The sequence below is a fragment of the Dermacentor silvarum genome, chromosome 6 (assembly GCF_013339745.2).
Source record: "Dermacentor silvarum isolate Dsil-2018 chromosome 6, BIME_Dsil_1.4, whole genome shotgun sequence".
NCBI classification, from domain to species: Eukaryota; Metazoa; Arthropoda; class Arachnida; order Ixodida; family Ixodidae; genus Dermacentor; species Dermacentor silvarum.
Window position 1 is genome coordinate 150,899,299 of NC_051159.1, and position 25,366 is coordinate 150,924,664.

Genomic DNA, 25,366 nt, shown 5'->3' on the forward strand with positions numbered 1-25,366 from the left:
TTGAAACCATCAGGTAGGGATCCATTTATTTTCCCATATACCGGTACAGACAGAAAATAACAAGAAGTAAACATTTAAAGCTACCCGGAAACGTCCTGGCAACGACCATGTTCATTTCATTACTCATTCGAGGCCCGCGCGCACATTAGTTCAACGCATCTGAAGTAAAATTAAAACGGGGAAGTCAAACAGAACCATGTACACAACTTTTGTGCAGAAGTCTAAGGCGTCGCATATTCAAGGGTTTTGTTTCCAGCACACATCACGCGTCGTTCGCTACTGCCTCAGGATAAAAGGTCACGAGTGCAATTACGGATGTACTATGCGCTCCAATCACCAAGCTGTTTTTCTTACTTAGATCTCAAAGGACAACTTTCTCCTCTACTCTTTGCGCTGTGCGCCTTGTGCTCTAGTTCGGTGCACTGTGTGTTTCAACTCCTGAGAGCGTGATTGGGTGCATTAATATATCTGTCAAGCTTTACCACGCCGTATACATAACGTAAAACTGTCACCCATTTTCTCTAACCAAAGATTAGAGAACGATATTACGTATTCGAGCATTTTGCAAGCGAGTGGGACAAGCGCCCTAGTAAATGAGTGTTGGTCGGTGAGATGACACACATTAGGCAGGTCAATCGCATACCGTTTGCACGATCGATAAACTTTTCTTCGCGGCAGCAACATTATAGGTGGAAGGGCACAGCGTCTATGACCAAGCACAGGACCAAGCCACTGTCTGCTGTCTTTTTTAGTGAACGAGACACAGCTGTAGCCCTTGCAGTCCTGCGTGTAATTAGTGAGACGGCGAAATGTGGTGATATAGGTGCCGCGGCATTTGCCTTGGGGGAAAGCCCTTCGGAGGTTGCGCCGAATGAGCCGCCTCTCATTCTCACTATCGCCGTACGCACACTGCACCCCCCCCCCCCCCCGCCCCTCCCTCTTTTCTATTACCTCCGGCTTCCGCAGCTCCCGCAACACACGCCCCAGGTTACGTGACCTGTGAGATGCGTAATCACTGTAATTCGTTTCCTCAAGGACAGACATAACCGTGTGCTAGTGCGCGGACGCGTATGTGCACGTGCGGGTGTGTACGGGGGTGCCGCATTTTCAGAAACGGGAGCGCGGAAATACAAGAAATCGATCGCATCTTTAATCTTAGGCGCTCGCTCTGTAAAAACGAAAGTATGAGGAAGAAAGAAAGAATGAGTCATTGTGTTATAATCACCGGATTATTACTTACCGGAAAAACTCTCCCTCTTCCTCTTCCTGTCTCTACCTAACCCTTCAGAGACAAATTTCTCAGGCCGACCTCTCCACCTTTTCCTATCATTAGGACGTTTCCCTCTCTTTTGGCGAATGCACTGAAGTAACGTGGCGATCGAGCAGTGCTCAAAAGGAGAAAATAACAGAAACAAGACAAGATTCTGTCTCGTCGATAGTCCCATTGTCTACATGCTATTTTCGACGTGTTGACAGTAATCACTCAATTAATTAATTAATTGATTAATTAAGTAATTAAGTAATTAAGCAAAAAAGTATGTTCCCTCTTCGCGCTGTCGTACACTGAATTCAAGTATGATTATGCGAAAAAGTTACAATCAAGCATTGTTTGCTAAATAACCTGGATGCTCGCAGACAAGCCAGGGTGTTTGTTCTTTTTAGCTGCACCAAATTAAAAAAAAAAAAAAAGAAATTGCCTGTGGCAGGTATCACAATTCTAACCCTTGATCTAAATTAAGCATTTTGATTTCTCGTAGTAGTAATGACCGCCTCATCGAGTGATTAGGTCGAGGGTTAGAATTGTGATATCTGCCACAGGCAATTTTAAAAAATTTGGTGCTCTCTAGAAAGAACACCCTGCATATATAGTTATAGCTATGCGTCGGATGAGGTGTGTGGTGATAAATGTGTTCACGCTATGAAAAGAATAAGCGTCGGGGGAAATTCAGGACATAAATTTCGGTCGAAGTCGCACGAATTAAGTCAATGAAAAATTATAAGAGCTAAGCACTGCGCGGAATGCCGGTGAGCGAAACAATGGACAATTCATATACTGCCACCTCCACCGGCAACACGATCGCCAGTGGTTACTGCTAAAGGCCTAAGCCACCACGGCCTTGGCCTGGAGATAACGAGCCCCAGGAGCAAGGCCAGTTAAGGACTCCAGGGCAAGCTTCCTAATTAATGGTGCTATGCTGGCCCTATTCGGATGGCACGGCCGCACCGGGGGATCGAACAATAACATGTGATGCGGCACACATTTTTTTTCACCAGGGATAAACGTTAAACAACAAAAATAAAATGAAAACATGAGTGCTTGTTCACGTCCCGTGTCGTTGCGGCTTTCAACGTGCACCGCTCGTAGCTCCTTTGTCGCTCACTCGTAAACGCGTACCGCGCCTCGCTTGCGAACCCTGCCCACAGGCTTCTTTGACGCCTACGGGTAGGTCGTGGTTAATTGCCTGGTTCCAGGAATGCGCCTGTTGCTGCCCCTAATGTTCGCCGGTGCTTTTGTGGCGCCGGTTATCAGCTTCCATTGAGCGGAGGCTCGTTGATCGCGGCGCAAGTGTGTTACGCTTTTGAGGCTGTTTTGAAGGGTTGCTCGCCGTAGCTCTATAGGATTGGCTTCACGTGTGCTACAACTATATACCTATACAAAGTGCATCAGAAAATAATAGTGAAGGTGACATAATTGAGCAATTCTATCTCGTTTCTTTATAATGCTAATACTAAACGTAGAATACTCGTGTTCGTGGCTAAACAAAAATCTTTTTCGGCGCCTGGGCGCGCAGCGTGAAAGGTGCAAAGTGTGTGCTGCCGTAGGGCTTTCACGCGGTTTGCACGAGAATGGTGGCAATCTTCAATAGGTGGGGCCGCGCTCGCCTTGGCACCGCATTCCACTGAACTATATACACGCACGTTTCGTGACGGGTAACAGGTTTTGGAACACTTTGTAGCGGTGTACCTGCATTGCAGGGAGTCTGCAATGTTGAAGGCGGTACATTATAGTGCGTTAAAGTTTTTCTCCTTGAAGGGCTCGCAGCTCTACTCAAAATGAGCGAACAACTCCAAGGCGTGACTTGGCAGGATAGAGAGCTTCTAAAAGGCAATAGCAAGAGATCCGAATTGTTTATTCGATTTGCTTGACTTCTCTGTGTCAGAATCTATTTCTGGCGTAGGGAAGAGACCAAAATAGACTCGCGTTGCCTCGGAGAAACGAGTCTCTGGTCTGCTATATTGAACGTAGTGGCGGGAAAACGTGAGACACAGAAACGCTCAGTACAGACAATGATGCTCATGATGATGACGTCTATGATGATCCGTATAAACGCCATCGAGCTTGCGCACTGCATCGATATGACTGCGATATACGCGCGGGTTAAGAGTGCGGTTTCGAGCTTACACTCGCACGTTCGAACTGCTGAAGCCTTCCTGGCTCTTCAAGCCGTGGCGTTGCGGAGAACAAGAATGGGTGGTTGTTCCTTTTGCGGGGCGCTCAGTCGATCGCTGCCTTGACCTCGTCCGAGCTTTCGCACTTTCCCACCATCGTGCCTTCCTCTCTTTCCCATTCCTCCTAGCCGTAGAAGATTCCCGCTTTTCGTTCTTGCAAATCAGGGCTGCACGTTTCGAAAAGTATATCCGAAGCTTTCTCCTTTTGTTTCGCTCGCGCGACGTCGGTCTCGACGCACACGCGCGAATACGCGCTCGGCGCATCGCGGGGGATTCAGACTGCGAAACGACCACGCCGTTCCGCCCGATGCCTCCAGGAAGCCGGCGTTTAACTTTCCATGGGCGACCGGGTAGTTTGAAAGGAAAAATATATACGTACTTTTTTTTTTGTTCTATGAAAAGAAAGGAAAGAGCCCCCGTCGCACAGCGTGAGCTCCTATACACGCAGTTTCGTGAAGCGAAGTTTCCAAAAGCTCTACGGATGAGATCCAGCTGTTTTCGACGCGTCCGCCCGAGGAATGCTGGCTTCTAAGCGTGACCCACTGAACCTCCCACTTACCAGACTTTCTCAACGGGAAATGTTTCCTCAATAATACGCCGGCCTTTCTTTCTTTCTTTTTTTTTTCAGTTTCTTGATCGGTGGAGAAGACCCCCCCCCCCCCCCCCCCCCCCCCTGTAGACCGCAGAAAGAACAATTGCGCTGAAAGCGATCTTTTCTAAAACTTCATTTAACGCTACTCGCCCACGAGATAACATCATGCCGATCAAGGCAATAAACGAGATAAGCTAGCGCCTGTATAGCGACTCGAAAAGGCGCGACGCAGTGCGGGCGGATCAAGACGGAAGTTGGCAAACGCCGTCTCTTCCATTCTATAAGGCCTAGAAAACTAGGCGTGAAAACGAGAGTACAGGAAGCGTTACTCCGACTGAAATAGGAGATATTTTTGAGGAAAGTGAAAAGCGTTTTGCAGGTCTCGTCGTCTTCCGAAAGTATATAGGAGCGCGGAGCTTCCTGCAGTGCGCTAAACTGGAGCTGACTTAAAGGTCACATGAAAAAAGAAAAAGAAGCAAAAAGAAAAAGAAAAGAAAACTGAACGTCGCATCTTGCTTCACTACAGACTACGATCTCCCGGAACACTCGGCAGACTTTTTTTTTTTCCTCGGATGACAGAAATACGCTATACTTCGTCCGCCTCATGAAAGTTGGTTCACATGCGTTTTTCCTGCGGTCGGAGATATAGGCGCGCGCATTTAACCTGCGCTTGCGAGGAAGCTCAGTCTTCGGTGCGAGATACCCTGCAGAAGATATATATATATATATATATATATATATATATATATATATATATATATATATATACACTACTCAGCGCACATTCATTCCGGGCACTTCTGCAGGGTATCTCACACCGAAAACTGAGCTTCCTCGCAAGCGCAGGTTAAGTGCGCGCGCCTATATCTCCGCGCCTATATCCCTTCAGAAGTGCCCGGAATGAATGTGCGCCGAGTAGTATATATATACACAACTTCAAACATTACTTAAAGCATGCAAGGGGGAGACGCACCTCGTCTCGACATTTATCCTCTTCTAGAAGCTTGTCGCAGGCCGGATTCGGTACTCATACGTATAAATCTTCATCTTTGGTAATAAAGTAGTGGCTGCGCTACATATTTTCTGTTGAATAAAATACAGAGGCGGCATTTGCGCCCAGTGCAAGTTGTGTTAGAGTGAGCGATGGTGATGCGTTGGTGATGACGGTTGGTCGTGCGCCACTAAAAGAGAATGAACGGAGCGAAGGAACGAACGAAGCTTCTTAAGATAAACACGGCTCCCCTAACAACCAGTCGTTGTTACATCTTGCTATAAATGTAGAAGTACAGACAGCAAAGCCTATGCTATACGCCATTGTGATATTGCTGACATTGTTTTCTTAGCACTCTCTCTATATGTTTATATCGGGTGTTCCAGCGAATAATATTATTCTATATAACTATACGAAGGCTCATTTATTAGCTCTTTAATGATCACTTTTGAGAACCCTTCTAACTACGGTATTGAAGTAAGTCAGTGCTCAAAGCTTACTACTTAACCCGCGACAAGAAATAATTTCAAGATATTCGTCCACAAATTAGTGACGAAATTAATTGACGTTTCAAAAAATTTCGCTGCTAGATTGCGGACAAATATCTTAAAGCAAGTGTGAGTGGCGGGATAAGTGGTAAGTCTTAAACACTGACTTGCTTCCCTGACGTTTCAATTATTATTGAAGCGAAACGTTCGTGATTTGAATCACATTCATGAATCACTTTCGCGAATTACATCTCGTGATTTGGCCTGGGTCGGAAGGGGCATCAGAACTGCTTACTAGTCGGGATGGAGTAGATAGAGACATTGAAATTGAAGACATGAAGAGGGCAAGTAAAAAAAAAAAGCACGAACGTTAATTATCTGAAAAGACATATATATATATATATATATATATATATATATATATATATATATATATATACACTTGACAGGAAAGGGAATGCGAGAAGGAGCAGGCTGGCAGCTGCCACCGGAAGGGGCACCACGGATGCCTATAATCTTCAGAAAGGAGGAGACAGAAACACAGAAATGGAAGGTAGTAAGAAGGGCAGGAAAGAGCGGTGTATTCGCTTAAACACTCAATACAGCACCGCCGTTATGATCGCCAGTGGCTGCGTACTCTTTACCGGACTCCGTGCTTGGTCTTTCGATAGCGGACGTCCAGCGAGAAGTTTGCCGACGGGGACGGGTAGACGGTGTTCTTGTCGAACACGTATGACAGGTCGACCAGCTTTGGCCCCATGGACCGGCTCGGTTGGCACGCCGCCTGTCGCACGCTGAGCGCGCACGCAGCCAGCACGAGCAAGGGACAAGCAGCCGACACGTTCGTCCGCAACCACCGGTGCCGTGGGAGCACGCCGACTAGCAGCCGACACTGGAGGAACAAGAAGAGAAAACAACGAAGGATAGAGACGTCAGATTGAGCTGCGACGCGAGTCTCGATTGTTATGTCATATGGCATTACCCACAAGTCACGAACAAGATAGTTTCTTATTTTTTTAAAATTTTTTCTTCTTTTTGGTGCAGGTGGATTGTTAGCCGCGGTGCTCTCCTGCCGTGTTCTTGGACCTAGCCAGTATATAGTCTGAGAGTGAGCGAGCTGCGCTACTCATGTCCCTTCGCGAGCTGGTCGGCGCAGGAAGCAGTTATCCCCGGATTTCCTTCGACACCCGCGTGCTGTATTGAACTTCCGGCATAGTGGTGTGCGCGCTGGAATGATTATGAGAAGTGAGGAAGTCCTAAACCCCAATATATGCGTATATGTAGGCAGCAGCACTGACTGTGACAATAGTAGTTTTAGATGCCTGACGGTCGCCGACTAAATACCGCGCGAGAAAAAAAGTATTCCTCAGCAAACCGAAAAAAAAAATTCGAATCACACACCGAAGTACAGAAAAAAATATGAAACCTTTAAATTCCCGAGAAGCCGGCATTATACAAATAATGCAGGATTGACTTTACAGTCAAGTGTACGGGCATACAGTGAACACGTGACTTGCACTCCACCAAACTAAACCTTCTAGGATCCTTTGCTGTTTACGGATGTTTACAAACCCATAAAACATAAAAATAAACAAATGACAGAAATAGCCCAATTTTTTCGCAATCAAAGCCGGCAGCCTGGAACTGGGAGTTCCCTCAACGATGCTGTGAAGACCACGGCAGCCTCTTCACACTAACAGCTTCTCACCCAATTTTCGGGAAGACAGCTTTTGCGTGCTCCCGTGTAATGCGCATTGCCCCTTCGGAAGCTTAAGTACATGCAATCTTTCACATGCATGGCTTAGCAAACTCCGCGTCTGTGACCGACCGGAAATTAAGTTTAGTACTTCCCTAAAGCCGCATACGCATTCAGTATTGCGGTGCTTCAGCGCTCCATCCAAGGACTAAAAAAAAAAAAAGCATAAAAAAAAGAAAAAAAAAGAGAGAAAAAAAACAAGGACCCGAAGAGAACAGCAATCTGCCCGTTAATACATTCCTTTTGTAAATAGCACTGTACTGATAAATGGCCTTGTTTCATTAAAAGAAATGGTTCATCCAACAGAAAGTAAACTACGCACACCCTGCTCTAGCACTCCCCTCTATAGAACATGTTGATCGTTTCTAAACACTGGCGTTCACCAACGCCCACGCGTGTCGTATAGAGGTGGCCGACACCGTATACTTTGGCGTGATGCAAACTACAAAGCACACTTTACGCCACTGCCAGCAGTACTGCAAGTAGAGACGCCCATTCTCCATTGTGTTTAATTAAAATTCAAAATCAAATTCATTTGCAGGATATTCATACAGCTTCAATTTGCTGGTCAACCTGCTTGCCCACCGGCCAGGCAGCTGGTTTAACGCAACTGCAAACTCGTATCAGTACATATATCTTCACAGTATACAACAGCTACACTAATACGCCAAATTCTTCGAAACACCTTTCCGCAAATAAGATAGAAAGTGACATAGCATTTCAGCGTGCAGATTATAGGCCGCAGAGTTGCACAAACTATGTAAAATATTCATAGGCACATAATAATAACTATAACGCACGACTGTCCGTATACAGCAATTTGTTTCAATACTTTCTCGTCAAAACTAATAAGAAACTTAGAAAGAAAAAGCAAGTAACGTAGTTAACAGCCATCGCGATGGGACTAATCATCAGATTAAGAGGCCGTGCAAGCATTCTTGTGCCTTCTGCAATTCATCGGCCAGTGTGTACTTCTATATTTCGAACGCCTTCCTGTATTTTTTTTTTCGTTCTCTTCTTTCTGTTTTTTTAATGACCCCTTTACCTCCGGGCAAGGTTGCTAACCAGAAACTCGCATGCAGCTAAGCGCCCTGCTCCCCCCCCCCCCCTCTCTCTCTCTTTGTATTTTCTTAATATGAATAATTTATTAAAAATATACGTCTTTGAAAGTACACTTTCAAATGCACATGGCAGAACGCATATTACTCAGCCAGGTAACAGCGCTATTTAAAAACAAAAACAAACAAACGGGAGGGTGGGGGGGAGCGCGTAGTCAGCGGCAACTCTTCCATGCGTACATCGGTGCCACTTGTTACGGCGCAGAGGGGTTCAATAAACTGCAAGTGCCGGATTACGGCGCTGACGCCTCGTCCTAAACAGTCAGTGACGATTCATGCGGCCTGTACACCGCGAGCGGCACTTCTTGAAGCCGCGACCGGTCGCTATTAGCCGACAGGCCTTGTACAGCGGCTGACGCAAACCCTTGTCCAGACGCGATTTGTAATTCGCGCATGCCCTAAATGCAAATCTCATTGTACACAAAGGAGCAGTATACATTCACACAGCGATACATTCGATGCTTGTGCTACGGTTTGCATTAAACAATCGCTCATGCAGTTGAGACCGCTTGTATGCGTATGCACGGCATGCGGTACCACGTGGACAAACAAAAGAAAATTGATTGAAAAAAGAGGGACACCTTGCGACACCGCCTTATTTCACGGAGTAATCACGCTCTGCTCCTTAAGTTCGGTGCATCGCAGCTGGAACCACATTGCTGGAGGAAAAAAAAAAAAAAACTCAGCAGAAATCATCGAAGTGTGATTGGCAAAAACAATCGATAGCATCCCGCTGCTGAGATCTGGTGCTGGGGACACTTTTTGGTTAGCTCGATTCATTAGTTGATGATATGAAGCCTGGGGATGCTGTGATATCGCACTGCATCCAGGCTCGCGTTACAAACTACATTAAAACCGTTGCGAGGACACGCAACGCGCATTGGTATCGCGATCGGCCCAAAAAGTAACCACCTATGATTACATTGTCTCCAGGATTGGACCAGCTTTTACATAACACCGTTTCTGAGATCGGCCCCATTTGCTCGGCCAGACAGCCGTCCACGCAAAGTTAGGTGCGAATAGTCAAAGAAAGCTTCGCTTTAAAGAAGAGGCACACCTCATGACATCTCATCATTTCACGAAGCAACCATAACTTGTTCATTAAGTGATGCATCCCAGATGGAGCCACATTTGAGTAGTAGTGTGAGAGGCATTCAATTTAAATTGTTCATCGATTTGACACCGCAGTTTCGCCGAATACACTCTTGAGAGCAAACACAATAAAGTATAGTGTATTTTTTATACAGACACATTCTGTGTCTTTTGGTTCGCATTCGCGTCCAGCGCTCCAGGGTGAAACACATAGCAGCGACGCGAGATGGAATGGACAGTTGAAGCGTATTTCCCAAGAGCTGCTTTGCGCCTTTGGCAGTTACCGTGGCCGTGCCGTGCAAACTGTGGTCCCATCGGTGCACACAATGCGCGCAATAGGCCAACAAACACTTATCCCTTCCGCTTTCCTGATGGTTTTTATGGCTCTGCCGCTGGTTGCATTCACGTGATGGCAGCAAGCGCAACAGGTGCTTGTCCGTGCCTGAAAACCGCGTGAGCGGGCCACGGAAGAAGCGAAACAGGAAGAAGCTTAAAAGACCGTCGTAGATGGTCGGACTGCTCGACTGCATACTAGGGGCGAAAATAAAAAGAGAACCCAAAGGTGTTGCTGTCCTTTTTTTTTTTTTTTTTTTGCTGGTAACGTGGCGCCGTACACCTGGGGCCGAATTCACAATGATTTTCATTTCCTAATTGACCCGCCACTTTCTTAAAGTATGTTCAACCTGATGATTGACTCGCATCTACTCTTATGAACAGTTCTAGCGTAAAAACACTTTTGTGTGTGTGGGGGTCGGGGAGTGAAGTCGGGATTGGTATTCATGGCCAGTTCATGCGATAAAGTCATGTGGTGCGGGCCCATGGCTTTTTGTCCATAAAACGTTAGCGCCACAGCCCGCTTCTGTCGAGCCACACTTTTTTACCTATAGTTGCTAGGTTTTCTTCTGTGCTCCTTGAATTAACGACCTACCCTTCGAAATATGCCAGTTCTGCCTACTTTTGCAAATAAAAAAGCCGAAATCCTCAAGAAAGGCCTTTTTTTGCATTCAATGTAGGAATATATATATATATATATATATATATATATATATATATATATATATATATATATATATTGTTCTTTTTCACCGCTTAGCTTGACGTGCGAAGCCACTTTTGCAGCTGGCAAGACGACTAAGAGCCAGACTTTCACAAACATGGGCGTCTGAATCAACCAAGAAATTTACGCGCGAATGGTCGTATTGGAACGATCCCGCGCTAAAGAACCACAACTGTGAACCATAACCGAGGAGGCTGTGCATTTGCAGGCTCGCGCTGTGCAGGCGGCGCTGCACCAAACAGAAGAGAGGCAGCAGAAATGTGACAGGCACGAGCCGGCGCTGCAGCTGACTGGACATCGCGGCCTCCTGCGGTGAATGTCCGACGCGAATGTCTGACGCTGTACAGCTCTCGTGACCAGTGTCGACTGCTCGGCAAGCTAGGTTCGACAGCGAGGGACTGCGATGCTTCATTTGTTTCTTTCAAGCATCCTGCAGCGCCAACTTGCCGCCTACCATTTGCTACTTGCTTTGCGCAAAGGAGAAATTATTGCCAGAATTATTTTGATACAGTCCAAAACGAGCACCGATAATACCTCATTAGACGGAACAACTGCTGGGAGCTAACCTGCGGAGCCGTCATAGTTGGGAAATCAATCAAACAAACAAACAAACAAACAAACAAACAAACAAACAAACAAACAAACAAACAAACAAACAAACAAACAAACAAACAAACAAACAAACAAACAAACAAACAAACAAACAAACAAACAAACAAACAAACAAACAAACAAACAAACAAACAAACAAACAACAAACAAGCGAACTAACGAATTAACTAACGAAAAAGAATAAACAAGGAAACAAAGCAACAAACAAACAATTAATCAAACGAATAAGAATACAAACAAGCAAGCTAGCAAGCAAGCTGAGGTATTCTGTGACGCACACGAACTTCGAGAGCAAGAGTTGAAGAAACCATCTTGTACATAACTATACTATGAAAAGGGGAACCACTTGTACATATACTGTACGTCTTCCATGACGACGACGTCAATGTTGACGAAACAACTACGAGGAGGACATCCACGATAACACTGACGACGGCGTCATCACAACGGCGAAGTGTGGCATGCCCAAGCTATTCCAGGCCAACAAGGCAGGCCCAAGCTACTTCAGGCCCAAGCTAAGGCAGGTGAACAAGGGGCAGTGTCGGGACTGATCCGGATGTACAACCTGCCTCTCTATTGACTATCGCCAAGTGTTGACTGTGACAGGAGGCTGTGACAGGAGTCGAAGACACGTGTGTTCAAACTCACCTCTGTTTAGCCACCACGGTCTTGCGAGACGCCGCCCTCACCTGTAGTATGCGCGCCGACAAACCCTGTTCGCTACGCTGTTCGGGAAGTGCCAGAGAGATAGATGGTGAGGAAGGCAGGGATGTTCACCGGATGTTAGAATCCGGTTTGCTACCATGCACTGGGGTAGTGAAATAGCGGTTATAAAAAAGACAGAGAGAGAGAGAGAGAGAGAGAGAGAGAGAGTGAGTGAGTGAGTGAGAAAAAGAAGAGTGCCAAATGCTGCTAAATCTTCACAGGCTGACAATGGCCATGACAAGATGTTGCGCGACCAATCACGGCCAATCACGACCGAAGAGTGAACCTATACTGCATTGCCGTCTCATTCACAACAATTTTTTTTGGGGGGGGTGGGGGGGGGGGGGGGGGGGAGTGCCACTCGGGCTCCCTTTCGCATTGAACAGGTTAGAATCTTCACAATTAAACGAAAAAAAAAAGAACAATATACCAAAGAAGCTGCAGCTTTTGTCGTTGACATCACAGTGAATAAGATTTCTACCACCTATTCCGGCAAACCATTTGCAATTCGCTCATGCATGCTATCTTGAACACGCTTGATTTTCACTGGTCTTCACTTATGGCTTTCTCAGGCTCTCGTCACGTTCGCTTAAGCACAGAGTGAACGATCATTTTTCGTCTAAAGCGACGATCTATATACAACGTCACTTTGCGACGAAGCTGGTGGTCGATCACTTGACCGTCATTACTCATCTATGTGTCATGAGTCTGATTTGTAATTGATGGGCTGTGACGACCGCTACAAACTAGCTCGTTAAGTATTGCTTCAAGGTCAGCAAATTTCGGATATTTGGGATAGTGGAACAATTGCGTCTTTCAAAAGCAACGAATTGTCACGACCAAATGGCGTGGCGTCGCCACGAAGAAGTTGCCGTTTTCTTTCATAGTTAACTGAAAAAAGACGACCCCAGCGAAGTTCTAAAGCGACCTTCATGTGAGATCCAGATATAGCTTCGTCAGACATCTACGATGGTGATTTAAACCGCGGCCTCCTGCTCCGTAATCTGAAACGTCATGGTCAGCTCTATATAATGGAGCTGAACTTCGTATGCGAGGTACGGCTTTAAAAGGCGTGTTCGCAGACGCTGGTAGCCGTCCAGTAGAAAATGAAGACCGTGAACGGAGACTGACTGAGACCCTTTGTGTGTGTGTGTGTGTATTGCATCACATTCCGCAATTTACTTCTGCATTCTGTTTTGATGTCTCCGGTGCATCGTTACAGTTTTCTAGTACAAAGGAGAAACCACCACTGTATACTGTACAGCTAGGAGATTCCCCTGTTTATTTTAATTTCAATAAAATTCAACTACAGATGTACTTGCGGAGACCTTAGTTTTCCACCAAGAAATGGCGACGGAACCTTAGGGCGCACCTATTCAGGCAGACGTCTATGGAGTCGGCATTCGTTTCCCAGTTTGCCGTTCTTCTTTACAGACGCGTTTGTGGCCCGTGGGTCTCGGCGACGCCGTTGTTAGACAAGCGTTGCATGTTCTAAACCAGGTGCCTGAAGGACCTTCTTTCCTCTCACACGCCGCAATCGTGCCACCCAGTAAACTTGACTCGGCGGCACGAAATGCAGAGAGACGGCGGGGCGTGTAAGTACCGAGGCAAAATGACGCCAACTCGAGCGGTCACATCTTGGCGGACCCGCCGCCATCTCATTAGCTTCAGCGGCACGCAGCATGCAGTCAGCCAGACGTCCTGTTGTGGCTTGAGAGCCGTTCTCTTTTGCTCAGCGTCTGTCTCTTGTCTGCCAACTTCTTTTGAAACTCTTGGGGCAAAGTGCACGGTCGACCGCAGGTCATCCTCTGATGGCTCTTCCATGCATGCGCGTGACGGTGTTCGCTTGAGTGGCACGGTGGCAGACAGGTTTGTTATTCGCCCTTCAACGGTCGCTAGTCGCCAAGAAAGCCGTATGGCCGACAGCAGACATTGTGTTGTTGCTGTGGGTGATGATGATGATGCTGATGATATCGTCGTCATCGTGAAACGCTTCTTCTTTCTGGGCTGATTACGTAATTTCCGACCCAAGAAAATCGCTAGAATGACAGTTTTCGCTGCTGATTATTAGCACGCGAAGCGTTGCTGCTAAAGCGCCCTCGATACTTGAAATGCCTCAAGTGTACCCCGAAATACTTTTCTCGGTAGTTTCGAAGCAAACGTAGGCACATTGGATTGGAATAATTATGAACGTATATAGAGATACGCGTGTCTAAATGAAGCAAGAATGAGTAACCAGCGCGCTGTAAATATGATATGAACGCAAAAAAATAATGATATAAATTCGCGCCACTGCGTGACTTCTTAGTTTCTTCATAGCATATATCTACCTTTCTCTCTTTCTGCAGGTAAGTCTGTCAGTACAATGTGTGTGTGTGTGTGTGTGTGTGTCACGGTGTACAAGTGGGCAAAAACAAAGGACAACGAATTTCAAGGAGCCCTCTATTGTTAAAAAATAGACTTCCATTCCCATTTTGAGGATGGAGGACTAGTCGTAACAGAAAAAAAGGAAAAATAGTCAATAATTCGTGTTTTTTCTTTGTGTTTTTTTTTGTTTATTTGATGAATGCAATGAACAGGGAACTGACTGAATGAAAATTCATGGCGGCGACAGGGAATTCAGTAGAACGGGAAATTGTTATGGAGATGACAGGAACGGCATTCAAACAAATGTGAAAAACGTGGACTGGCCCCGAAAAACTGCCCACTATAGTGCGGAAAACTACCAACGAAATCGTTGTTGCAGTACCTGAAGTCGACAGGTCTTAGCGACCATGTGTAGACTTGGTGCGAATCTTCAAATGTGCGCGAACTGTGCTCTCTCTATCTCCTCTCTCTCTCTCTTTCTTACCATCCTTACCTCAGTGCAGGGTAGGAACCGGACGTGCGTCTGGTTAACCTCCCTGTCTTTCCTCTCTTCTATTTCTCTCTCTCTCTCTCTTCAGGTGCTTTCAACAACTGCTAGAAAGCTGGTGAGCTTATGTGCGAAGCCTTCAATCCGGGTATGATTAGTCGAGTCGGGACCATGGCTAACCCTGCAGGCCGGTAGTGCAGAAGATTATAGGTTGGGTTTGCGTCGGGCAGCGACGTTGTAATGCAATCGAGTAATCTTCTGTCGACCTTCGCAGTCTCAGTAACTGCAAGGCGTGTTAGGCTGCTTTCCTTTTTTGACATCTGAAGGGGGTGATTGGTGTTTTTGCCGCAGAGTCGAAACTCAGCCACATATGTGTAGTCTGCTGTGTGTAGTCTGTGGCTGAGTTCGTGCGACGTGCATGCGAGCTTGTGTGTGTGTGTGTGTGTGTGTGTGTGTGTGTGTGTGTGTGTGTGTGTGTGTGTGTGTGTGTGTGTGTGTGTGTGTGTGTGTGTGTGTGTGTGTGTGTGTGTGTGTGTGTGTGTGTGTGTGTGTGTGCGTGTGCGTGTGCGTGTGCGTGCGTGCGTGCGTGCGTGCGTGCGTTAACTCAGACGAAATGTGTGGTCTCCGGTTTTTCTCAAGGAAAGCAGTCAAGCTGATGATCAGATGTCTGTGACAAATATAAAATATAAGTCGTGAGCATGTCCACTGTAATGAGTAGCTTCTGTCACTGGCTATTATTGCGGTGGTCAGAGCATGATATATTCGTAATTATATGAGAGTAGAATTGTATTGTGTACTCTGAAGAGCACAGATGTTGTCTTTAACGGAAATTTGTAGCACAACACTATGTATCCAAAAATATTTGTAACTGTAGTGTAGACCTTAGCATTATACTATACAGCGAGAAGGCGCGGCAGTACCATCGCTACAAAATTAAACTTTTATTGCATTATACCTGACGTATTCAAACGTGAAAACAAATTTCCTCTTGTGACTTGCGCCACTTAAGACAGTGAACGGTAAGGACATACCACAGTCTCCTGTTTGGCGCTTATACAACCAACGTCCTTTAGATAACAGGCGGTAAGTGCTCGATCTTGACAGTGACGTCAAGCGAGAAAGCCGACATCACATACATTTTAACGGGGAAAGGCGGCGCCAATAAGCACGATCATCATTATTCCAACGCGTGGATTTCATTTCGAGAGTCAGCGTTCTTATGATGGCATCACATGCAATCAGCACGCGCAGGCCTTCTCTCAACTAACTGCTACATCGGGCGATAATGTTCAGGCAACGCTGCCCCTTCTATCACGTACCTCTTATGTAACTTGCACCACACCGTTACGGCTGTTTCACGTATGAGTGCACACGCAAGCAAGCCCAGCGAGAAAAGACTCGCACTTTCCGAGTGTTCGGTATCGACACCAATCGATCCATGCTGAGGCTATACAAAATCCGGCCAAAACCGATGAAAAGGTGCCCCGACCGACCACCAACAAAGCTTTGATGTAACACCCGAGGCCGCCAACTTGTGAGAAGGAAAAAAAAAGAAGAGAAGCCAAAAATGTAACACTTCAGCGACCCCGGTTCAGTTCGCTGAGCCTGCCATGGAATGCCGCGCGAAAACGCGCTCCCTTGCGGAGTTTCGCGGCCACAGTATAAGGCCGTCCGATGCGCCCTTTGCGGGAACGCCGTGGGAGAGCAAAGTAGACGACTGCAAAAAACAATGATCGGTTCGTGCTGTGGGCGGCACACCCGCTCTCGGAGACGTACAAGACAGCGTTGTGGCGCGCTCAGGGACATGCATGCAGGTAAACGAAGTCTATAGAGAAGACACAAAACAAACACGGAGGAAAACGACTCGTCGACGCTCGAGCCCGCGAGTATACGTATACGCGTCGGCCCAGACTCGGCGTGGGACGAGCGACTCACTTTCGTGAGCCGTTGAACTTATTTCGGTTTTTTCCCCGTCGGAACGACGCGCATGATTGACTCGCTTTTGTGGCACGCGGAAACGGAGCGCGCGAGGGAGGAGGCGGCGGGACGCGAGCGTGGTGACTTCGACTCGGTTATGCGTCTGGGTTACATCAAAATGACGCGCAGCACATGCCCCACTGAACATCTCTTCTCCATCTGCGCGAAGCGTTCGGCTCCACTGATGGGTGTACAGACTGCTGTACCTCTTCAATGCAACTGCATCTAGATACTCGCACGTCTTCACATGAGCGACTCGAATGCGATAGCATCGTGACGTAATATCATTCGATGATTGCCCATCGACATCCACGTGGACTTCCTCTTCCTCATATGGTCATCCGTGAACTATATTACGAACTTACGATCATTGATCTACTGATGCTGCCTATACCAACCCCCTTTCGGCTTTTACCTACAGTCGCACTGCCTACCTGAAATCCTCCCGACATTGCATTCTGCTGATTCTGTCTACGTATTACGCATCATCTACATAAACCACAGTGGTTTGCACCCCTGATGATATAGTCCACCAGCGACACAACAGCGCAACGACACAACAGCGCAACGACACAACAGCGCAATGACGGCAGTTCGACGCACAAAGCGCGCCGAACCGCAGTCGTTGTGCTTGCATTCTTGGTGCCTGTGTTGCATTAGGACTCATGCGAAGACACATATCGTACTGTTGTATGGGATAGGCTCACCCAAGCCTTCGATTACACCGCCTGCTTTGCGTCATCACAATGAAGCCAGTTACTATATATCCCGTGTAATGCTGTTGCATTAAAAACGCGTGATCGACGATATTCCGCGTTGAGGAGCGTCGGTAGTCTGATTGCATTACGCTGCGGATGTGGGTTGTTGTTGTTCATTAGGCCCAGAGACACGCGAGTTCGGTTGGAGCGTCTATGCCAGCTACAGTGTAAGTATCGTGACTGTAGTAAAAGATGGGCTTTGCACATTCGTAGGCTAATTCTGATGCACACGAGGAGGGTGAGTGTCTGATATTGCAAGCAACACGACGTGCCTCACAAAAAGAGCCGACAAGACGTGCGTAGTGGAGTTGATAACATTGAAGAGGGATGTTTCGCGGCAGATTATATCGGGATAGTTCACTGCAGGCTTAAGTTAGACAGGAAGGTACCGCGGTAATTCGCAAGGTATATTTTTGGAAGGTAACTTACCACCCATCACAATTCAGCAGAATGCTGCAAGCAGAATGGGATTTGATTTTGACTGTTTCATTTTTTTTCCTCTGATATGCTAAGACGCAAGACGTACCTCACCAATGCATTCAATACACGCAGGTACCGCTGCGTGGAAGAGGTGATGAACCGAATAATGCGAGCCAGCGCTTGCATTATTTGCATCACTTGCATCGTTTAGCTAGCTGTCTCAGCAGTAATTTTCCGCGCTCAAATCTGACCAACTACACGAAACTAACCAAAGCTTACCGCGACAAGGAAGTGTCCGGAAAGCGGGCTACGCGTAACGGCTGCCCGCAGATTCCCACGCTGTCGCCTTTTGACGAGTGCGCAATTACCAGAGCGCAGTTTCGGTTCTTGAGGGAAGCCAGCGAAGTACTTACTGCTCGCGGCGAACCGGCATCCTACATGACAGAGGACAAGCGGCGCCCAAAATAGCTTCATTGTCGCGGTTGGATGGCAGTTCACACCGCCAGCTCTTCAAAATGTCTGCCTTTCAGATCTCTCGGGGACCAGTCGCTCGTTCTGCGTTCATACACTTGCCTCCACGTTTGAAACATGTTGTGCTTGAGAATGCAGTGGCCTCGTTTTACGCTGTAGTGAAGTCTGTCATCACTTCTTTCGGCCGATAACTGATCGGAACCGCCTTCTCTCATCACCTGGCACAATCTCGCAGCTCACTTAAGCACCGGCTGCTGTTCAGACGGTCACAGTTCCTACAGTACAAAGTATGCAGGAAGAGAAGGAATTTGTGCGCTGCAGGCATGAACAAAACAGTTGCCCCGCCGATGGCAATAAGGATAACGTGACTTAGGCTTTCGCTAACGTTCTCGTCTTAACTAACAAGGTGTGTATAACTTCATTATTCGCTATTGTAAGTAGAATATTCTATTGTTGGTGATCTTTTTTTCCTCCACATTCTTTGTCCTAATCTTTAGCAACCGGGAAGTTTAAAAGAATGACGACACCATTAGTTAGGTTCTTCAGAAACCCCGAAAAAAACTCTGTGTACTCCGACGAAATTTGCTCACCATTATGTTTTAAAGGCGTACCTGCGTGTACGTACCATTACAATGGCTGACTGAGAAGAGGCTATACTGGCCACAATACAGAAATACTGTTCAGTGTATGGCTTTATGAACATTGCCCGTCTGTGTATAGGCAAACAGAATAATGATATATGCAGCATTACTGAGCTTTTACGGTAGTATCGATTGGCATCGGGCGCTATTAAATGACATTTAAGTTTCACCCTATGATGTACAGATATATCCGAACATAATAAAGAGGAAGACGCGTTGAAGCTAGTAATTAAATAGCAAAAGCCAGAGCAATTAACTGCCATGCGATAAAAGACTCAACGGCGATAGAACGAGTTCCTTAGCCGTCGCAGTCACGAAGGAAAGGCATCTTATCGAGCGATGCGATCAGATCCGCCTCACGGCGCGCGCCGGGCGCACGAGCCATAATACTTGAGATGCAATCTCCGCGCTGAGCAGTAGCGCTGCTGCCGCGCGCGTACGATTTACGTCTTTCGGAGCATCGTCACGAAACCACGCGATGCTGGCCCGCAGCGCGTGCGTTGCATTAGTAGTCCTACTATATTGCGTGCGTTACATTAGTAAGCATACAAACTGCACCTACAGTTTGCACGAGTCAACGCGATCTCAGCTTTCGGCTTCGATGTTGGAGAAGTGCTTCCATCGTGTATCCCAGCACGCTCCTGAACTGGTGCCTGTGATACAATCTAAGCTGCTCTGTGCCAATTTTAGAGAAGTGCCGCCGCGTAATCTTGCCGGGATGATGGTTAGATAAGCGAAAAAATGCTCAATTATATGTGATGCGGTATCTTCAGGGAGTAAGGCGTACATATGCGATGTTCAATGGCGAGGACATTACGCGTAAAAAAAGGAACCAATGAAGCAGGACGAAATGTGAGGCAGCGTATCTATGTGGGTGGCTGTGTATCCTATACCATTAACTCTTGCACTTCGTGCAGAGGAACATGACTAGCTCCTTCGGCATAGGCTTTACCAACGCTAAACAAAGGCAAATCGGTCATGTGTATCACGCTCACGGGTTAGACGCGATGATAATGAACACTGCTTGAATGTATGAAACACGGTACTATATATGTTCAACAGGGATCAAATAAAATCTATATGTCTCTGGAGTCAATGTTTTGAAAGGGGAACCTATCCTCGTCAGTTGTTTCGACAGGTCCTCTCGCCGAAACATTGGCTCCAGAGTCCAGACACACCACGTTGATATTTTTCAAGTGGTCACCTTCCTGTGAAGTACTGTCTTGTTCGCACTATGAATGTATTTTTCTTCTAGGTTGTATGGTTCCACAGAAACTAAAACTGGAAAGGAGCCACCCCTGGCGCCGGATATACCACAATGTAAACCCTGTCCCGGGAAATCGAAATCCGTGCCACCAACAGTATGTTTGTAACCGTGAAGTATTTGCTTCTTCACAAGCGTGGTCGACCAAGCGTATTCACTTTCATATTATCTTCTTGTATCGACTCGAAATGCGGAAGGAGAGAGAAAGAAAGAGAAAGATTTAATGGATCCTGGAGAGGTTTGCCTGGCGGCATGCCGATCGCATGCTACTCCAGATATGGATAGGATGAAAAATGAAATGATGTGCACAGTTCACAACAAAGATGTACAACATACACAAAACATGACACCTAACACTCAACTAAAGTCACTTGCTGCGGAATGAAAAAAATAACTTGCAAAGCAAAGCAGGAATAAAAAAATTCCGCTTCAAATAAAAGAACCGGCTCCGTCTAGCGGGACGGCTACGCCGACAAAACAGAGACGCATTGACTTTTCGCGTGCATTTTAGAAGAACAAATAACGTTTTGTTTGACCCTCTGCGCGAGACGGCTCCCACCGTAAATGAATTCTGCGGCCACTAGGGAACGCCGTAAACACTGCCTACAGTGAATTGATGTGGTGAACACCGGAGAAGGAGGAAAAGCCCTTCCGCTCCGCGATTCGGTCAAAGCAGCCGCGCTCTTGGGAAATGTGTAGCTTGCCCTTGTGCAACAAGCGATCGCGCTCTCCAAGCAACAATCACCGTATAAGACAACCATATACTCTTAGCCGCCACTGGAGGCTGGTGGGCGTGGACAGTTGACAGGCGAGGCTGCAAGGGCGCAGGATGGTATAAGACCGCAAGTCCGATGGAATGGAAATTGACTGGAGCCTGCAGCTCGAGCAGCCGTGAACGACCGACACGAATGGGCAATGATTTATAAGAGCATTTCCACGATCTTTTAAGTATTTGTCGCTTGCCCTACATATACTCTCGTTAACAGTGGTCTTCTTGAGACGAATTTAAATTAGAAAAAAAATATACATCAGCAATCAGACACTGAAAGCGCTGGAGAAAGCAGTGAAATGAAATATATACTGTAGAAATAGCGAGAAAAAAAAGCAGAGAAAGAGAGAGAGAGAGAGATAATGAACACACGAATCGTAATAAACAGTTCGCAACAGCGACACAGGCCCACACTTTTAAAGAGAATTAATTAATAATACACACTCCAAATGCGCCGACTTATGAGACTTCCACTAAACCAGCCACATTGTTAAGCCGTTATGTGATTAGAAAGAAAGAAAAGGAATTGGTCTTTTTTGGCTTATCTTGTTCTAGAAAATGCTAAGTGAATGTTTTGCGGACTGCACGATGACGCGTATTTTGATTGTACTAGACTAGAAACGCGAGCAGTCAGTTTTGCGCAACAGATGCCTGACGTTAATGGCAGACGTGCTCGCCCACAAAATCATTCACGGCCAAAGGTTTCACTCGCATCACAGAAAGGATGCGAGAACTAAATGACGAGTAAGTGTACGACGCAACGTTCCAGCTACCGGCGTGTGAAGTTAACCAGCATGCAATGGTCGAGTTCAAAAAAAAAAAAAAAACGCATGTGATAGAATGTGAAACCTCCAAATAAAAACGAGACTGCGCAATAGCACAACGATCGCAATTACTAGACCGTTCAGCGAACCACTTGGCGGAATGGTTTAGCTTTAGACTCCAAGTTTTACAATAGCCGTAATCGAACCAGCTTCCTACGAGCTCACGTATCATTGCCGATAAAGTGCTTCGCGAAGCGATGATAACGTTTCATCCGCTTTCAACTGTACTATACCACAAGTAAATGTGCACATAACGCTGCAGCCATGTACACAAAAACCCGAGGGCGCAACCCCGACGCGGCGGTCACATTGCCATGAAGACAGGTTGAAATAACGCTCGTAGATGTATACCCGCCTTTGGTAAAACATACTTAATATCGTGTTTCTTTTTCTTTATTGAGACCAAAATAAACAGGATTTATTAACGTTTGCTGGCTACGGCTACTCCTTATCACTTGGTTGTTAAAGATAAAACATAAAAAAAAATATTCTTTCTCAGAACTCAATCACTGCATTCGTGACTCTAAACACCATATACTGCCTCCCGGAAAGCGCTGCAAATTGTCCATTCTTATTATTGCGTTTACTGTAATGCCAGTTCGAATTACAAGCTTCCAACCTTCCTCTAGAATCCCTGTCGCGGTCTGAGACGTCAACACACTCCCGACGGCGGGCGCGCTTCTATAAGCGCGAACACGCGCGCCACTCACCCAGCCGCCGAGGAATCCCATCCGCGCCGTCGCCATGAGGGTATTCCAAACGACTAACGGCACCTTGACGGCGAAACGGCGAGGCACGGCGTAGGAAGGGGGGGGGGGGGGACGACTGCGTCAGAGAGGGCATTAGCCGGCGGGCAAGGGAGCGAGGCGAGACAAAAGCGCCAAAAGCAAAACTCGAGCGAAGAGGAAGCGCGAAGGGGAAAGGAACGGCTAACCTACATTGCTCTCCTCTGCGACGCCGCGCCACTCCGACACCACCCTCCCTCGGAATTCTATCGCACGCCACCATCTGTAATGGATGATTGGAGGAGAGGAATCCGTATAGACGTTGTCCTCAGTGTCGGACGTATGAAAGCGGCGTTCAGATACAATGAATTATTAGGTGCACAGATTACGAGTCAAGCGTTTCGAAGTCTTCCAAATTACCACACAACCTGGCAGCTGGGGAGGAGTGGACCACTCCCCCACGAAGGTCTGAAAAACTATGGTGGCCGCTTCTAGTGCATGCAGCACGTCAAGAACGTGCTAGGTCAGGAGGCATGAGCCTACCAGGAGGCCCGGACTTGGGCTTTAGTTCCTTCGGGGGCTAATAAATGTTATTTCTCTCCCTCTCTTACCCAGTCAGGATATTGACGAAACCCGAAAGCGGTTGTCGCAGTTGTGTCAAAAGCCTAACTCATCTCGGGCTAACTGATCTCAGCAAGAAAGTAGCGAAGGCTCCTGGCTATCACGTACTATATATGCAAGCAGTTTTAAGTAACATATCAATTATGTATCATCGAAGCGTTCTTACGTAATGAGGCGTAATTAGAGAGAGATGATGATCAGATAGAATAATAGCCACCAGCTCCTCATGATGGGGACGACTACATCTACCACGTGTCTATGAAAAAAAAAAAGAAAATAGGAAGAAACTACACAAATTGCGTAAGGTATAGCAGACAGAGAGCTAGAAACAGCACGTGAGGTCCTGTTGTCACAGTCGCATATTGGTAGAAACGTTAGATCTGCAAAGGGATATACAAGTTCGAGCGTGTTCGACATTCGATTCAAATTTTTCTTGATAACACCTGAGATCCCTTAATTAGCTTGGCCAAGCTACCGAAGCGACGACGTTAATATGCGCGGCGCATGCATGGTGCGCTTGCTTCGACTAAGTTAACTGTGAGAATTTTCAAGTAGCCAAAATGTCCGTTATTAAAGCGCCTATTATGGCCAACTTTCCGTCACCACAAGGCCGTGAAGGAGCGGCTCATGTTTATGGACTTGAGAATGGCGCGACCAACTACACGGTAAGCCCTATTTCAGCTTGCCATTTGCCAGGAAAATGGCGGTAATAGTTATTCAAAGAGGAAAACAAAAGAAGGAATTGGTTCATTGAGCAACAACTAACCAACTGCTCCAACGTTGTGAGAGCACCGAAATGTTCCCGTCTTGAACTTGTCGAAGACAGGGTCCAGTCGATGCAGACGTGTGTCTTCGCGTACGAGTGGCCCATTAGAGAGAATATAGTTCTCACGGACGTTCCGAACCTCCTCTGCGTTTTTTAAGGACCCCGTGTCGCAGAAAATCCGGTGTCGAAGTGTTGTCCGTCAGAAAAAATCATCCCGAACCACAACCACGCCGGCCCACCGCGTGGCGCATATGCGTTACTGAACTAATTGCATTTCCCAAAGTAAAATGCGTGGGAAAATTTGTAAAGTACGACTTACACACAACCTACAGACGCATGATAGCATCGGATTGTAGTTCGAATGCACGAGAAAACATCATTCTATTACGCGGAAACCCACACACAAACCTCTTTTTGCTTGCGATGAGTCACTGCTTGTAGCGTCTGCCTTACGGAGGGCATGAGCCTATGCTCTGCCCTGCACTGCCACCGGGATCGGCCAATCATGGTTTTATGTCGACGTTACGCCATGAAGAAATCTCGGGATCCTAGTCAAAGACAGCTGCGCTGTAAAAATAAATGGAGCTGGGCAGGCCATGTAATGCGTAGGGCAGATAACCGGTGGACCATTGAGTTACAGAATGGATGCCAAGGGAAGAGAAGCACATTCGAAGACGGCCGAAAGTTAGGTGGGGCGATGACATGAGGTAATTTGCAGGCTCAAGTTGGAATCAGCTAGCTCAAGACTATCGCGTTCAACTCTTAAAGGCGGAGCTTAAGCGTCCTCCAAGTTTCTTTTTGTTTGCTTTTAGGGCACAGCTCTTAGTTTCCCGTTCCTGTGTTGAGCATCGGCGTCCCTCGGCGTAACCGCGCGAACGCGGTTACGTACTGCCCCTCGTACTGCCCCTCGCGCTCATGCCACTGCTCGCGCCTTCGTCCACAGCTGGCTCCAATGCCTCTCATCATGCCAGCGTTCCCGTACTACGAAGGCGCTGAAGGCACTGGCCCACTGCCAGTCGGTGCAGTGATTTCGGTCTGGAATTCTTTGCCTCACTATATAGCGAAATGAAAACACGTATACAGCTGCGCTCAAATTTCGCATGAGGGAGTATAGTAATCGTCGGGCATCTTTTCTCTCCGCTATTCTTTCCATCTTTCATTTCCCCTTACCCTTCCCCCAGTGCAGGGTAGCAAACCAGAATCTTTTCGGGTTAACGTCCCTGCCTTTCCCACACCGTTTATATATATAATCAGCTGGTTGCCGCGTGTATGCGGCACTGCGCGCCTTAATTAATATAATAAGAAAAGAACAAAGGCAGCGCCTATTTTAAGGTTGCTTTGTTAGTGTACCCCAATTTACAGTGCAATGAAGGATCAAAGGAGGACGCCAGGTTCTAACGAGGACGGGCCAAAAT

At 46.9% G+C, this 25,366-nt stretch overlaps 1 protein-coding gene across 5 annotated transcripts in view; it reads right to left on the bottom strand.

Annotated features, from left to right (window-relative positions):
* Positions 1-25,366, bottom strand: part of LOC119456229 (isatin hydrolase) — a 343,203-nt gene that overhangs the window by 3,613 nt on the left and 314,224 nt on the right. For 3 of the 5 annotated variants that reach the window (XM_049669614.1, XM_049669613.1, XM_037717878.2), the window contains one exon: positions 6,166-6,413. In XM_049669614.1, the coding sequence (XP_049525571.1) occupies positions 6,166-6,281 (116 nt within the window). In that variant the 5' untranslated portion in view covers positions 6,282-6,413. Of the gene's footprint in view, positions 1-6,165; positions 6,414-22,549; positions 22,646-24,359; positions 24,446-25,366 lie in introns of those variants that run through there. The other 2 variants (XM_037717877.2, XM_049669612.1) reach the window with 2 other exon arrangements.